This window comes from Trichoderma asperellum, chromosome 7, assembly GCF_020647865.1.
Source record: "Trichoderma asperellum chromosome 7, complete sequence".
Lineage (NCBI taxonomy): Eukaryota > Fungi > Ascomycota > Sordariomycetes > Hypocreales > Hypocreaceae > Trichoderma > Trichoderma asperellum.
Window position 1 is genome coordinate 889,327 of NC_089421.1, and position 16,211 is coordinate 905,537.

The 16,211-nt window shown below is 48.0% G+C and overlaps 7 protein-coding genes across 7 annotated transcripts; 4 read left to right on the plus strand and 3 right to left on the minus strand.

Moving 5' to 3' along the window:
• Window positions 1-1,527: 1,527 nt before the first annotated feature.
• On the plus strand, window positions 1,528-2,265 carry TrAFT101_011061 (uncharacterized protein; the record flags this gene model as incomplete). Its single annotated transcript, XM_024901038.2, has 1 exon — window positions 1,528-2,265. One exon carries the CDS (start codon window positions 1,528-1,530, stop codon window positions 2,263-2,265), a length of 738 nt encoding a protein of 245 aa, XP_024757009.2.
• Window positions 2,266-3,401: 1,136 nt separating this feature from the next.
• TrAFT101_011062 (uncharacterized protein) lies at window positions 3,402-5,666 on the plus strand. The gene is made up of 2 exons (XM_024902098.2): window positions 3,402-3,805; window positions 3,874-5,666. Exons 1-2 carry the CDS (start codon window positions 3,567-3,569, stop codon window positions 5,567-5,569), a joined length of 1,935 nt encoding a protein of 644 aa, XP_024757010.2. The 5' UTR covers window positions 3,402-3,566; the 3' UTR covers window positions 5,570-5,666.
• Window positions 5,667-6,247: 581 nt separating this feature from the next.
• TrAFT101_011063 (uncharacterized protein) lies at window positions 6,248-7,298 on the minus strand (the record flags this gene model as incomplete). The annotated part of the gene is made up of 3 exons (XM_024910762.2): window positions 6,248-6,282; window positions 6,341-6,691; window positions 6,749-7,298. The coding sequence occupies 3 exons, from the start codon at window positions 7,296-7,298 to the stop codon at window positions 6,248-6,250; spliced, it is 936 nt and encodes a 311-aa protein (XP_024757011.1).
• A 1,809-nt stretch (window positions 7,299-9,107) lies between these two features.
• TrAFT101_011064 (uncharacterized protein) lies at window positions 9,108-9,882 on the minus strand (the record flags this gene model as incomplete). The annotated part of the gene is made up of 5 exons (XM_024903810.2): window positions 9,108-9,247; window positions 9,347-9,428; window positions 9,496-9,592; window positions 9,657-9,727; window positions 9,790-9,882. The coding sequence occupies 5 exons, from the start codon at window positions 9,880-9,882 to the stop codon at window positions 9,108-9,110; spliced, it is 483 nt and encodes a 160-aa protein (XP_024757012.2).
• A 440-nt stretch (window positions 9,883-10,322) lies between these two features.
• TrAFT101_011065 (uncharacterized protein) lies at window positions 10,323-11,927 on the plus strand. The gene is made up of 3 exons (XM_024901012.2): window positions 10,323-10,393; window positions 10,441-10,506; window positions 10,567-11,927. The coding sequence occupies exons 1-3, from the start codon at window positions 10,366-10,368 to the stop codon at window positions 11,637-11,639; spliced, it is 1,167 nt and encodes a 388-aa protein (XP_024757013.2). The 5' UTR covers window positions 10,323-10,365; the 3' UTR covers window positions 11,640-11,927.
• Window positions 11,928-12,109: 182 nt separating this feature from the next.
• TrAFT101_011066 (uncharacterized protein) lies at window positions 12,110-14,416 on the plus strand. Its single transcript, XM_066129137.1, has 4 exons — window positions 12,110-12,506; window positions 12,577-12,707; window positions 12,766-13,847; window positions 13,912-14,416. Exons 1-4 carry the CDS (start codon window positions 12,461-12,463, stop codon window positions 14,303-14,305), a joined length of 1,653 nt encoding a protein of 550 aa, XP_065985267.1. The 5' UTR covers window positions 12,110-12,460; the 3' UTR covers window positions 14,306-14,416.
• Window positions 14,359-15,614, minus strand: TrAFT101_011067 (uncharacterized protein). The gene is made up of 2 exons (XM_024910763.2): window positions 15,530-15,614; window positions 14,359-15,478 (listed from the first exon to the last, which is right to left on the minus strand). The coding sequence occupies exons 1-2, from the start codon at window positions 15,547-15,549 to the stop codon at window positions 14,452-14,454; spliced, it is 1,047 nt and encodes a 348-aa protein (XP_024757016.1). The 5' UTR covers window positions 15,550-15,614; the 3' UTR covers window positions 14,359-14,451.
• Window positions 15,615-16,211: the final 597 nt, after the last annotated feature.

Sequence of the window (16,211 nt, forward strand, 5' to 3'; positions counted from 1 at the left end):
CTGTCCGTGTTGGACAAAAATAGAGTGCTCTGGAAGTTTCCTACCCAGAAGAAAGGCGCCTGAAGCGGCTTGTCCATGCAAATATCTGGGAAATTCTCGAAGAAATCGGAATGAAGGCAGCGAAATGCTTCGGTAGCTTGTACCATATCATCAGATAGTAGCCGAACTTCTTGTCTTACTGAACGTCTTCAACGTTCAACGAGCTGTTGTCAAGTCTATGGCGAGGTATGAACAGCCGGGGAAGCACGCAAAGACCAAGAAATGGCTTCAGAGAAGATCGCGTATGATTGTATATTACACGAATATCCTGATATTTTTACGCAACATCATCTAGAATGCATAGCTCTGGCCCTGAGAATCACGAAGCTTTTGTTCATTGCAAGCGTTCATGCCGCCACATCTACGTCGCTGACACAACAAAGAGCACCCTCCACCACGAGCACACGGCTAAATTGCTGGCAAAGTCCGTATCTCAAATTGCAGCACAATTACCCAAGATTGATCTAATCACCATGTTATACCCTACCGAGAGAATTCAACTAGCAGCGCCATATGCATAGGAAATTTGATGCACTTGTCGAAACCATGGAGCTATCTGAAATCACGATCAAAGTCTCTAAGGACAAATAGCCTGCAAATAGTAAACGAATTTTAGACGCCTTAGCGCCACGGTGCAGACAATCCTTGAGGACAGCCTGGGCTTCAATCTCATAAGGGCTTTAGATCAAATGCTAAGATCCATGAGCGAAACAGCAAACCGGACTATACTCAAGGTCGTCGTAATAAGTTACGAACCGAAATGGATTGCATCTCTCCCGAGTGACATATTAGACTCGACTGTGTCTGTGTAGATCAGGCAGCAGAAACGTAAACCGGTACTCGACACGAAGCGGTTCATGGGAAATTCCTTATTGAAAAGTCGAGGGAACAGTGTGTAGCTATGTCATTCTCTCGCTCGGAACTCTGGATGAAAGTGCCGTCAAGTGCGACTAGTCAATCAAGTGTTTTTTTTTAATATGTTTTAGCATTAACATTTTACTTCATACAGGAAAGTACAGCTGAACAAGTTCCTTTTTAGTTGGTAATTTGCAAATTTGCTTTGCAGCTTTGCTTTAAATTCTTGCTTTAGATATATTTTGAAATCAATTGCGACCGAATTGCCACCCACATCAAAAGCAATGTTAATTACGATAGCTGCCTCAGGTAGCCGTCTCAGGAACAAAGTCTTTATCAGCAGATTGTCCAGCCGGGGTCGGCGGTTAAAAACTGGGCTACACGTACCGATGGAGACGTTGCTTTAGATATGGCCAATTCGAACTAAGATAAGAGAGCTAGATTACCATCAGCATCAACAGTATTCTTGTGCTCGCTATTAACTGACTATTTTCGGCCTTTTATCCGCGGAAATGGTATTTTCCTTTTAATGACATTGAGTCAAGATATAAACCCTCCCCTTTTGCCTTCTTGTCGTCCACTAGCTTCTGGCTAACAACAAAATTCAGCTTTCTACCAACATCTGCTGTAACAATGGCGACGCACTCAATCATCTCTCCCGGAATTCTTTATTTTGGAACACCAGTTGTGCTTATTACCTCCCAAAACGAAGATGGACCGGACAATATTTGTGCTATTTCATCGGTGTTTTGGCTTGGTCACCGCTGCATTCTCGGATTCGGCGCTGGGAGTAAAACGCCACAAAATATCCTTAGAACAGGCCAATGCGTGGTGAATCTCCCTGATGACAGCATGGCTCGCCATATCAATCTATTAGCCACTACAACTGGCTCGAAAAACGTATCAGCTTCGAAGCTCGAGAGAAACTATCGCTATGTTAAGGACAAATGGAGGGTAGCCGAGCTAACGCCTCAAACTTCCGATCTTGTTCGCCCAGCACGTATTCTAGAGTGCCCAGTTCAGATGGAATGCGAACTAGCCAAAAGCCATACGTTAATGGATGATTTTCCCGATCTCAAGGGCGCAGTTGTGGCTATTGAGCTCAAGGTTCTCCGAACCCACATTTTGGATCAACTTCGGATGCCAGGGCATCCCAATCGAATTAATCCGGACCGTTTGAGACCCATTTTCATGTGTTTCCAGGAGTTTTACGGATTTAGAGATGGAAAAGTAGCGGAGAGCGCGTTAGGTAAGATTGATGAAGAAAAGTATCGAAGGCTCACACGAAGTAGTGTAGTTGCGCTTCCTGGAGATAGAGATAAGGAGATGGTCGAACAAAAATGGGAAAAGATGGATACAAACCAATGTTAAAGTACAGGCCCGTATAGAATAGACTAGCGTGAAGATTGCTCAAAAGAGATATTTATAGCTGATGGTGAATTTCAGAGCTATGGAACACTAAATATAGATCCGAATAAAATCTTATTCTATAACTTCTACTGCTTTTACATCATATGTTTATACATGATTCAACATGACTCTCTTATAATTTTAATATTCTTATTCTTATTTTCGTGTATCTTTCATTTACAGTCTCTCTTCTTTGCTCCCCCATCGGTTAAAGAGCATTATACTTAACTGTGAATGTAAAAGTGGTAATAAGCGATTATTGATATAAGTCTATCTAGAAATCGAGAAGTTGCGACGTACGACTCCAAATTTAGAGTGCCAGACTCTAGATATAATACATTTAACTTAATGGAGAATCTTTGATGAGGTCCGAATCTTCCACTACGCACGATTGTATCAAAGGTCTCCATGTCTAATATACCATTATAGCAATAACGCGTTTTATTTTCAACTCAACAGTAACAGTACTAGTTACAAGTCTCCTCAATGGCTCCCAATCCGTTTATCCTGAAGACAGCTTCAGACTAGCCCTATTGGCTCAAGATTGAAGCAGCTTGTTTAACACCAAAAAACAACCTAGACGCTGTGGAATCAGTTCTCAGCTAAATTACGCCAAAATTTTAGCCTGATGTGTGACAGAATAGTATCCACTGGCAGAACCACCAATAGGCGCTATCGAATTTCAGAACATATATTGTGTTCTTCGGCCTCCTTCAACAAAATGATTAGTATGGCAACATGATCACAAGCATAATCATTGGGAAATGGTCAAAAATGGCGGATCATGATTCGTTTGAAGATCAAACGCATTCTACCATATACTGAGCCGCGATGAAGCTAATTATAGCCATCTTACATAGTAGTCGGGAAAAAAGCCTTTTGTTTTGGTGGCTTGTCTGCTTGCCCACCTTCGGCATTTGGCTGCCGAGCGAGAAGTTTTGAGCAAGTAGATGGGCACTAGGCCAGTAATTAGCATCTATTCGCTAACCGTTTATGAATCATCTATTCTATATAAAGAAGGGGCACGAATGCGGGCGGTAAGAAGCCCATAAGGAAGTGTCGGACGATTATGTCTAGTGCGCCAGCAGATAAGCAGCCTTCCACGACGTCGAACTTTGTCAGTCAATTGGACTCCAAGGGAAAAGATGATTTAAGAAAGGACTTTTCATACTTTCACTCCACAGTTTTCATACCTGTGTGCAATAAGGCATCGTACAACTTACCGGGCCGCCGTTCAACAATCGGCCGCCATCGCCATCGCCATGGACATGGACATGGATATGGGCGGTGACAGCCCCTCATCTTCGTCACCTCTCAATGCAACCGCAGTTGACTTTTCCAACGAGACACAAGCATTCAACTTTTTGCAGGAGATCCTCGACGATTCGACTTTGGGCGTGGTGGGGAACCAATACGCGAGATACTTCTGGTATGGCGTTGTCGTGGTCATATCCCTTGCGAGTCTCTGCAACATCGCACAGAGATCTGTGCTATGGATGAGGTGGGTTTTTGCAAACGCATTGTATGCTTGAACAAAAGTGCTTCATATTGACAGACAGTGTGGCTCAGACTCCGAGCAAGCGCGAGAAACCGTTCACGGCCGGCGATGTCTACAAACTTCGTCACCCAAAGCCTCGCTACCGCAACCGCTCTCCTTCGAGAGCCGGGCTATATCCAGATCACGCCTGTCGGAGCATCAAGATGGTTCAAAGTGCCTCCTCTGGGCCATGCCTACATCATTGTTGCGTATTTCGCCTTTATCCTAGCGCTGGTGTTCATCAACAACAACGTCCCTGGCGCTCAGCACTACCAGGCTCTGGGTATCCGCGCTGGATGGCTTGGAGCAGCGCAGGTACCGCTACTGGTATTGACGTCGAGCAAGACGAATCTAATTGGCTTCCTTGTTAACTCGTCCGTCGAGAGGCTCAACATCTATCACCGATGGGTCTCTCGTGGCTTGCTGCTGCTGGCAACGCTGCACTTTGGTCTGCAGAGCCACGCCTGGAATATCTACGGTTTAATGGCAATGGAATGGCAAACAGACGCCTGCCCCCCTACTGGCATGGCAGCGTATGCCATCTTGTTATGGATGAACCTAACATCGCTAGCACCACTACGATTTTTCTCGTACAAAATATTCGTAGTGCAGCATTTGCTCACGTACTTTGGCTTTATAATTGCCATTGTCTATCACCTTTATGGGACTTCATCTCCCTATTCCACAAACTATATCTACATAAGCATTGCACTATATCTAGTTGGACAGCTGATCCGCTTCGTACGGGCTGTCGTAACCAACATTCGACCAAGCAAAGCGACCTTGACAGTGCTCGAAGGAGACGCTACCAAGATTCGGCTCTCCAGTCGACAGATCAAATCATGGGGAGGTGGATCATATGTACGCTTATTTATGCCGCGGTTCAACGTCGTCCTCGGACATCCTGCGACAATATTATCAACGCCATCATCACATGGCGGTGATCTGGTATTTATCTTGCGCGCATGTGGTGGTTTCACTCGACGTCTTCTCAAGGCTGCCGAAGCTGGGAACGATCAGTCTGAGTATTTGACTTTTATAGACGGACCATATCCAAGCCCGCATGCAGATTTCGCCTGCTTTGATACGTTGGTCCTTATTGCCGGATCGACGGGGGTGACTTTCACCCTGTCGATTCTTCTAGACATCGCAAGGCGAACTCAAGCGGGAAAACCTCTTCCTCTTCGGACTCTTCACTTCACCTGGGTGATCAAACGTCGTAGCTGGATATCCTGGGTTTCCGAGGAGTTGCGCTCAGCATTTGACATGCTTCGCGAAGCAGGTATTGAAACTGTATGCAATATTCACATCACATGTGACGATGATATCGCGGGTGATGAATCTGCTGGCGGGTGTCAGTGTGGAGAGGGTTGTGGATGCTGCCAAGTCCAAGAACAAAAACAAGACTGTGACAGTGATCAGCAAACCAGTCTTGATAAAGAGAAAGACGCAGAAGAAAGTATGGCGCAAGTCTCCAGGCCACAGAGCCGTAGGATTTCAGACGCAGATCTTCCATATGCTGAGATACAGGTTGGACGGCCTACATTTAGGAATCTACTAGAAAGGCGAGTGTGCCAGGCGCAAGGCGAGACGGCTGTTGCGGTTTGTGGCCCGCTGGGGTTATCTGTCGCAGTGAGAGCGGCAGTGGTAAAAGTAAGCGATGATTTGGCTGTTGACAAGGGAAATGGAATATCCGGTGTTTATATGCATATTGAGAATTTTGAATAGGTAGAGAGGGGGGGGTAATAATGATAATGTTATGACGACAACATATTTGTCACGCGAGTAAATGAAAGAAGCATGGCCTAAAAGTATTCAAGTAGCCTCATATAATGCCATCTTGGTCGATTTATCCACTAAATGGCGCAGAGTACATATAGCTATGTATGCATAATAGGAATTACCACAGTGGTCTCAAGAAATCGCCAATTGTTCATTGCCGAGAGTGTCTGGATATTCCTTCAAGAATCTCCCCTATCGTAGCAGTGAGACCCGGTCCTCAATTTTCTCTTCAAAATATCCGTCTTTGTGATAACACATGTAGGCAAGATATATCATTTGAAGGATCATACTTTGAACGAATAGATTGAATAGGTAATTAAAAGATGCTGTTAAACATCACAACGCGTTCTTATTCTTAGCATGAAACTATAACTACAAAGAGAACCGTCCACTTTCACAGGGAACATAAGGCGGAGTCGAAAAATAATTCATTAAGTTTGCAAATAAAATGTATACGAACCAGTCATATGATATCAAAACCTTCAAGTGAAGAAAAAAGAGTCAGGCCCCGAGGGCAGCCTCTATGAGTACATGTAAGAAGAAACGAGTCAGATCTAAAATAATCCTTTTTTATTGAACACCTCCAAGCCAACGTCCCCCTCATTTACTATCGTATCAAACCGCTTATGAGATAGCGGCCATGTTCATGGGGAGAGAGCCTGCAGACGTCTAATTAGTATTTGGGTTGCTATGAAGGAATATTTGGATCAGACTTACCACCCCAGCCACCATGAGCGCCAACACCCTGGGCAGCATTCACGGGAAAGCTACCAGGAGCGCACTGGCAGGTGCATGAGCAGCTTCCATCAGCACCAACGCTGCCCTGGCCAGTGGTGACAGTGCCGGAGCTAGCAGGAGGAGGAGCGGCAGCAGGAGGAGCGGCAGCAGCGGACGATTGGGCGGGAGGAGGAGCAGGAGCGCCACTTCCACCAGTGATGGGAGTAGCAGAGCCAGTGCCGTTCTGAGCAATGGCCATTTGCTGGAACATAGCCTGGGTCTTGGCAGCGGTAGGGTTAATGGAGAAAACCATTCCCTTACCGCAGTGGCCAGCCTGTCGGCAGTAGAACCCTAGAGGGGGTTAGTTTTATACCATTCCAGCCATCACATATATCGCAAGAGACTTACAGAGAGGAGTAGAGACCATAACCTGCATAGCAACCTGGGGAGGAGGAGAGACGGTGTTGTTGGGGTTGGGCTGGAAACCAGAGTCCATACCACCTTCAAGCTTCTTGCAAGGAGTGTTGAAGGCAGACTGGGTAACCGTGTGGTTCTTGGACTGGAACTCAAAAACGACGGTATCGCCAATGGGGATGTTGTCGAGCTGAGGAGGAGAGTAGGCAAGACCAGCAGCTCCTCCAACAGTGACGGTGTGTGTGGCGCCGGGAGCGACGGCAGTCGATGTCTGCCCTCCGACGGTCACTGTCTGGGTCACGGTAACCTTCTGGTTAATCGTTGTGGTAGCGGCACCGCTACCAGGGTTGACCCAGATGATGACAATCTCGGTGTTTGCGTCGGCGGTGAGGCCGTGGCCAGCCATGCCATTGGCAATAGCGATGGCTTTCTCATCCAAATCGATTTCCTTTCCTCGGGCAGCGTTGTCCGGGTAGGCATTCTGGACCTTGGTGGCGATAGCCAGAGGCGCTGTGGCCAAAGCTAACCAGGAACCAAACTTCATCTTGACGGTATTGGTAAATTATTGAAAATCTGACTTTATACTCGTAAATAGGGGCTGTTAACTTGAATCAACCAAGTTGTTATTGTCTTTAAAGGCTGGTATAGCGAGTGCCTGCTCGTGAAGCGAATGGAAAAAAGAAACAGAAAAAAGAGGGAAAAGGACAACTGCCGAAACAATTGGAGACTAGCGATGAAGAAACGAGAAGATGTTTCCTCGACTCGGGGAAGGCTAGACATTTTATCTATCCAAAGGCCATGCGGCCTCAGAATAACGCCAATCATGTCTTCCTAATTGAGCCAGGTCCTTAAGCCCCCCGTTGCTAAGCTAGAGAGCGTTATTCCGGGGCTTAATGCATCCGAATCAGTAGTGCTCCGTCCTTCTTTGCGGATTTGGTGGTTTGCAGGGGTTCAAGGAGAAACCTGTAACAGGATTGTCTCGAGTAGCGTTTGGCGATGTTTTGGCGTGGCCCAGCCACCAACCCTGGTCCAGCGGCTAGGGCCATGCATACAAGAAAGCCGCATGTTTCCTAAGAGGCATAAACGTAACTCTGTTGAAGCATTTTCTTATCTTTGCATCAGCTGCAATTGGGCATCGGCTCGCCACGTTCAGCCCCTGTAGCTCATACTCGGGAAGCAAATTAGTCGACATGCATCGTGGAAGGCGCCGCATTCTAGGCTACCTGGAGACAGACCCAAGCATAACTTGGCATTCATTATCGTCCAGTATATGGCATTAGCTTAGTAATTCTTCGCAATGTCGCGTGCAGTATTAATTTCATGCCGATAGCGCCTTGCTGCAGACCAGGAAACGTCCCTTGGCGAACACGTAAATGTCGGGGTAGAAGCAGACACAAGCTTGGGCGGCTAGGTCAATACCGGAGGCCCCAGGCTCCAGATTACCGCTCAAAATGGCATAGACTAGCAGCTATCAGGGGCTGGAGCCAGAAAAATCGTCAAGCACTGGCGGCCCGGCTAGTCACATAGGGGCCTCAAACAGCTATTGTGGAGGATGAAACACGGCATCAAGATGGGCCGGGGACTGGGTCGTAGCGCATTTCTCATCAATCACTTGTCGCTTTTGCAGCTCCCAGCTAAGGTTGCCTCACCGGATCTATCGAAACGCGACCAAGCGATCTTCTCCTTCAATTTAAGACCTGCTCGCTACCAAACTGACAGCGAGAAAAAACGTGCTGAGTCTGGAACCTGGAGTAGTGAGCCCGGTAGCGGCAGTGCGTCGCAGGGGTAGTCACAGGGTTCCGCAAAAACAGCAGGAAGTGTAATTAAACGAAAAGCTCGGTCACAAATGAAGGTGAATAAAAAAAGAGAACAGAACAGAAGAGGAACAAAAGGAGAGTTAAAGAAGGAGAGGGTGCAGGATTGAGCTGCCGTACTTGTAAATGGACAAAATCCCGTGATCCGCTATAAAAGCAAAAGACAGTTCCAGATGATATTTCCAGATGATATCAAACAAATGTGTCATTCTAGTGGCGGTGATCCGGATGCCTTACAAGTGCAGCCACTAGTATTTCGTAGCATATGAAACAAATCTTCCAGTAGATAACTGCCAGCTCGCAGCGTGTCTGAATTCGGCAGTGCTGGGCCAAAACACCCATGCATTGCAATAAATTAGAATTGCACCTACACGCTGCTTCGCTGAGGCGTGGGGCCTGGAGTCGCTTCGGCCAATGGGACTAGCAGGGGAATAAAACGTGAGTGGTCGCAGGGCTTCCACAGCATTTTGCACTTCAACTGTGGCGCAGCCTTCTTCTCCCCGCGATCAATTTAGTCGTCGCTGATGGGTCCAGCTCGCTCACTGAGGTCCAGGCTGTTGCTGCTGCTGTCCCTGCTGCTGTCCCTGCTGCTGTCCCTGCTGCTGTCCCTCAAATAGCCCAGTGTAGTAGCCCGCGTAGTACCAGGACATGAGAAGCTTCTTCAGATTATCATCGCGAACTGGTAATCGTATCTCGGAAGTTTCCCCGGTGTCAGTGCGTCATCTTCAAGGGACATTGGGTGAAATTGCAAGGGTAGCGCCTTGCACATATTACTCACCTGTCCCAAGTATTGCCTGAGACGGGAAGGCAGAGGGTATGGGGTTCAAATTGTGACCAGGCTGCTTGTTGTTCTGTTCAGTCTGCAAGATGTTAATAAGCTACAAGTCCCAGAAGCCCTTGGAAACGGCAGTCTATCTCGACACGCACATTATCTGCTGCTGCAGTATCGTTGCTAGGCGGGTCCTCGTGGTGGTTTTGTGACGGCTCATTGACCGACTCGTCTGCTTTGAGAGGTTCATCTACTCTATACCCGGTATTAGTAAAGACACCGGCTATGGCTCTGCTAGATTTCAAGTGGCAAAACCGACTTGGACGAACCAGCCTCGGCTTGTTCTAAATCTCGGATGCTGCCGCCTTTTGTGTGTATGCTGTGGTATTTCTAGCACTCGTTAAGCCGGCGATCTCTCTCTTCATTCTGCATGGGTGAGGGGGCTGCTTTACCTTGTATTCCTGCAGAGCCTGGTTCCAGGAGTCAATCAGGAGTGAGTCGTCCCATACTTCTTCATGTTGAGGATCTGATTCATCGATGTTCATCGCGATAGGAAATGATGGCCTTCGTGATGGAGAGGTTGTTGGAAGGAATAAGTTCCAGACACAGAAGCCGTGGCGAAGGGCCAGACCGCACTTGTAAAAGTAGCGTGATTTTCAATTTCTGACTTGAACAGTAGTTGAAGAACGTAATAATTAAAATTAAAGAATAACTAATTGTAAAAACCAGCCACAAATATTTTCAATAGAGCAGATTAATGAGGTCAATAGGCAATTCGCATTTTTGTTTTAATCGAGAGACGTGCCTGCAGGTACCTACCCTACGAAGCAATTGGCTCACTTATCGATAGAGCTCAATGGGCATGGTCGCTGCTAGTGAAGTCTAGACCCACCAATCGCGCGCATTCAGCAGCCTCACCGCTCTGTAAAAACGGCAGAATCTTAAATTTTCCAGTATTTTTTTTGAATGGCAATTTGCGACGCCTCAGACCCATTGTATCAAAATATCATTAGGCAATTCCAAACAAAATGCCTCGAGAACTTCGCAACCGAAAGGGTAAGGATCGTGATAATTTCTCCTTGCAATCTGCTAATTTCAAATAGTTGCATCCCCGAAGAACGAGGCCGCAAAGCCTTTGGAGAAGGCAACTCCCAAGGGAAAAAGAAAGGGTACGACTGCTGATTTGGCTTGAGCTTCTACGAGTTACCTGATGTTAACAATTCCAGCAGCAGCCGCCGAAGTAGCTTCACCTGTAGCGCTGAAGAAGCAAAAGTCCAGCAAAAAGCCCGAAGTTGAGGCCAAGTCGACCAAGTCCCCAAAGCCCAAGGCTAAGGAAGAAAAGAAGGAAGAGAAGAAGGAGGACAAGAAGGAAGAGAAGAAGGAAGAGAAGAAGGAAGAGAAGAAGGAGGACAAGAAGGAGGACAAGAAGGAAGATGTGATTGAGATGGACGAAGATTCAGACTCCGAAGGCCAAGAGGGCGAAGAGAATCTCCAGGTCCTTGCCGTCAACATTGACCCAGAAGAGGAGAACGCGGTGGCTCAAGAAGAGTTCCAGCCCGGACAAGATGTCGGCAAGATCCCCAAGGTCTCGAAAGATGTCCAGAAATCGATAAAGGCTTCAAAGGAGGAACCCGGCGTTGTCTATATTGGACGCATACCCCACGGTTTCTACGAGTTCGAAATGAAGCAATACTTGTCCCAATTCGGTCCCATCTCACGACTCCGCCTATCGCGCAACAAGAAGACGGGTGCCAGCAAGCACTTTGCCTTTGTCGAGTTTGCCGAGGCTAGCACGGCCGAGATTGTCTCCAAGACTATGGATAACTATCTTCTTTTTGGACACATTCTGAAGTGCAAGGTTCTCTCCAAGGACCAGATCCACGACGACCTGTTCAAGGGAGCGAACAGGAGATTTAAGAAGGTGCCATGGAACAAGATGGCCGGCCTGCAGTTGACAAAGCCTCAGACTGAATCAGCCTGGGAAGCCAAGGTCTCCAGAGAGCGAAACAACCGTGCAAAGAAGGCTGCCAAACTACAGGCACTGGGATATTCTTATGAGGCCCCCGCACTGAAAGACGTTCCGGCACCCGCACCCGCGGCAATTGAGAATGGAGAGGAGGCCAAGGCGATTGAGGCTGCTCCTGAAACAACACCCGAGGAGAAGCCAGCGGAGGAGTCCGAGAAGGTGGAAGCTGAAGAGAAGCCTTCAACCCCGGCGAAGACAAAGGCCACTCCGGTAAAGAAGGCGGCGGCCAAGCCCAAGACGCCCAGGTCAACCAAGGCCAAGAAGGCCAAGGCTTAATGTAATCGTGTGGATTTGGTGTTTTCGCTATGTTTATATTGTTTTATACGTGGCAGGTTAATCACGGCGCAGTGGTTCATTAAAATGCAAGTAGACTTCTTCGGCCCTAGCACTCGTTTTTGAGAGGATAAACATTCTATGTGATTAAAAAGCATGTTCGCACATAAGCGAACCCGCTGCGCTCATGGGGATAGAGCAGCAATGGGATTATAAAAGGCGATGTGATCTACTTCGCGCAAGTTTGTGAAAAAGCCATTAATATGTGATCTCTTTCAAAAATATGATGGCGAAGATGATTGTAAGATGAGAAAAAAAGAAGAGAAAAAAAAAATCCAAAAGCGCCGCGCAAGTGGAGGACTTTGATGAAAATAATACCGATGACTAAGCGCCCGACCCGATGCGGCTTTGGGATACGTACGACAATTCGCACCAAAAGGGCGCCTCGTATTCCGCGATAGACTAATGCCAACTTCGTATCTCTGCGAACACCTGTCTTCTGGAAGACCTCTCGCGCGTGCCGAAATCTTCTAGAACTGGTTGGATTTCTTCGCTGCTTCGTTGTTTCTGCATCACTGTCTCAATTGCACATTCAGGGCGTCGGTTCCGCATTCGCAGCTCACACCCCAGCCTTGTACAAGCCGTATCCGCAAGCATCGATTAGACGAATCGGAGTGGACACCGTAGACGAGCTTGCGAGCTAATTTGCCAATCGCGGTCGTCCTCGTACGATAGATCCTCGGACGGGAGCACTGCACCAGGACTCGCAACTCGCGCAGAGGCATCGCATAGGCTGCATGACATCTCTTTGACGATTGCCCACCATGTCCTCGACAGCGGCCACAGAGCCTAGCTTAACGTCCAGTCCAGGTTAGTGAACTGAACTACTACGATCAAGAGCTGGCGGGATTTTGTGTGCTAAAGCCGGCAAATGAGGCAGCGGCAAAGAAGAAGAGTAACAAGAAGAAGAAGAATGCGAACAAGAACAAAGAATCAGCCCAGCCGAGCAACGGCGACATCAAGGTCGATAAGGACGAGATAGATGACGAACCGGACACCCCAACGACTGCTGTTAGTGTATGTCGAGATGTTCAAGTCCAATAGAGCTTCTGCTTACCCACTACACCAGGAAATACCCGGCAATGTCGATCACACAGACGAACCCAAGGCCGAGAGCAACGGGCACGCGGTAGCACCTTCAAATCACGAGCATAACGAGCCCACTTTGTTGCAGAACTACGATGGCGATTCCGATACATCAGCGAAACTAGAAGCCATGGGCAAGGAGCGAGAGGCTCTCCGGGTCGAAGTTGAACAGTTGCGCAAACAGCTGGAAAGCATCCAGGAAAATCACCAGACTGAGGTCTCGCAGCTGCAGACAGAACTAGAGGACAGCAATGCGGCAAGAGAAACTGCGGAAGAGCAATATCAAACGCTGCTAGGGCGAGTCGAGAAAATTAAAGAAACCCTGAGCGACAGACTTAAACGCGACAAGGCTGAGCTGGAAGAGGCGAAAGAGCACATCGAGGAGCTTGAGGCGCAAAATGAGGAGCTTCGAAACTCGGCAGATTCATCCAGCGGAGAAATCGCCAAGCTCAAGGAAGAGCTTCAGGACGCCACGCGGGAGCTGACAACTCTGCGCAGTCGCAATAACCTGTCTGCAACAAATTGGGGGAAAGAAAGGGAAGAGCTCATCAAGTCGATTCAGCACCTCAAAGAAGAGATGGAGACAACTTCCAATGCCATGGGCGAGTGGGAGGTCATTGCCATGGAAGAGCGTTCTATCAAAGAGAATCTTGGAGATAAAATCAGCGAACTGGAGGAGGAAATCGCTGGCTTAAGAGAGGGATATGAGGCCGCCGCCTCTGAGCGCGATAGCCAGGCAACGCTCATCGACAACCTCCAGAACGCTTTACGAGAGATCCAAGACGCCCGAAAGAAGGAGCTCCGCGATTTGGTCGAAACTAGTGAAGCGCAGCTCCAGGAACAGAAGAAACTGGTGCGCGAGGCTGTCGCAAAAGCTACAGAGGCACAGGAGGCCAAGGACGAGCTTGTCAAAGAGCTCGAGCGCACTTCTCCATTTGAAAAGGAGGTCAAAGAAAAGAACCTTCTCATCGGAAAGCTGCGACATGAGGCTATTGTGCTCAATGATCACCTTACCAAGGCTCTGCGCTACCTAAAGAAGACAAAGCCGGAAGATAATGTTGACAGGTAAGTACGAGGACTTTGATGAATTTCTTTAAGAGGCATCGCTAACATGAATTTTCCTCTACAGACAAGTTGTCACCAACCACCTGCTTCATTTCCTCACGCTAGATCGCGGTGACGCCAAGCGTTTCCAAGTTTTGCAAGTCATGGCAGGCTATCTCAACTGGACTGATGAGCAGCGGGAACAGGCCGGACTTGCTCGACCAGGGGGTTCTAGCAACTCCTTACGCCTCCCCCTCTCCCCCTTCCAGCGCACCCCCAGCTCGCCATCACTGAGTGCAGACATATTCTCTGAGCCCTCGTCTGCGAGAGATAGAGAATCCTTGGCTGAGCTCTGGGCCGGCTTCCTAGAGCGTAGTGCACAGGAGGGAACCAGTGAAGGGCCATCAAGAAAAGGCAGTGCAAGCAGTGTAGCCACAGGTGCCGGTGTCACAATAGGGCGTCCGGAATCACGGTCTTAATATTGTTAGAAGTGATATAGATATTGTGGAGCAGAAGAATTCAATTTCAACCATGACACGATACATTAGAAACAGCGCCTTGCTTTTGATGAAACTAATATATATATACATACATGTATCCAAATATATCTAATATGCTAATCACTCTATTCTTGCTGTCGTAGGACGCTCTGCGTATACGTTTCCGCATCTCGCGTTATGTTTTGGATATCGATCCTGTTACTTAGAGCGTCATTTACACCATCAATGACTTCTCGCTCCTCCATGACTTCTCCCATAAGCCGAACTTCGTGCTGCCAGTAGCCTTGAGAACGGGATCGTAAATCTTCGTCACGCATGATTGTGTTCTTCACAATGCCAGACGCATTCATCTTGCTCTTAGCAGTAACGAGCGCCCTGTTTACGAGCTCAATTCGTTCTGCTGGAGATGGGGGCTGGACAAATGCGCGGTTCGTAGCCGCCAAATACAAGGCAAACGCAACGACAGCATCGAGAGCAGCCAGGGCGACGAACCTGTAGTTGCGCATCGTCCAGTAGAAAAAGTCTATATCGCTAAGACGCAACGCCCGCGAATTCACTTGATGGTTATAAGAGTGCACAAAATACACCTCCAGCCCAGCCAGAATCGCAGAGGCAATGGTTGCCAGCGACCGCCATTGAGAACCATATTTGCCCGTCACCGAAGGACTCGTCACTATGGCGAGCGCGGTCAAGTTTGCAATATGCGGCCACAATATCGCGGGGAGAGCATAGTAGAAGTAGCTTCTCGGTTCGTCAGCACTGCAGAACAAGCATTCAGCCAAGACCTCCGGGCCGAACTGGAAGTACAGAAGCCGGCTCTCCTGGTTGACGAATTTGGATCTCAGTGCGTGGTCCCACTCCGTAAAGACGTTGTTGGGCCGCACGGCCGAGATGCGGTTGAACAGCACATCGACGGGGATTTGCAGCCGGCTCTGCGTTTTGGTGAAGACGTTTTCGGGGGAAAAGAAGGGCAATGTTTTCACAACGAGCATGAATGCGAAGAATGAGAGCATGAAAATCGCTATGCGGATCGTTGTCGGAACGGGCTGCACGGAAAGGCCATGTCGTCGAGGAGCCGATCGGACGCTTCGATAGTAGGAGATGGCCTTGGGCAGAAGCATGGGCCCAAAGAAAAGGACAAAGGCACGGATGCTGCGAAATAGCTATTAGCACGGTCGGTAACCCAGCGGGCGTGGTACTTACGAATCCCAAGAGATGGCCATTGTGAGGACCGCACCGCTGGACAGAACGTCAGTGACCAGGGAGAAAGAGCCAGGTGGCCAAGCAAAGACAAGGCTGTGAGATTGATGCCAGCATGTCGGCAAGGCTGCATGGGATAACGGCGTTATCAAATCAAGAGTGGGTCTGTATGTTTCCAGCGAATCAGCGCTCGTCTATAATAAGTACAGCATCTACTAGCTACTAGGTAGCCTCTACTAAACCTACCTTAGTACTCCGTACTAGGGTAGACCTATACACTCTCCAAACTACCCTAGAGTTTTTAACTTGAATGTTAAAAGACAATATATTGCATTACCCAGGTACCTAGGTGCTTTTTTTATACCTCCGAATACCTCTAGCACTCAACAAGATTTGAATACATTAGTATTAGATCATGGGGAGTGTTAGATATTGTTATTGGTTCTCCATTGATGTTTGTCTAGCCTTAGTAGTAGGTATTTAATATCCAATAAGAACTTGTAGATGGTAACGTCCCCCTACATAAATGTGCTGCAGATGCGCTATCGCTGTGCATTGGTGCCTGGATATCCGGCCATTAGAAGCTTCTAGAATAGGCATCATCCTGAGCCAGGCAGATTTCCAACGACAACGTTGAAATATTCGCCAAGTTCTATATATAGATATCTACTTACCATGCTACGGT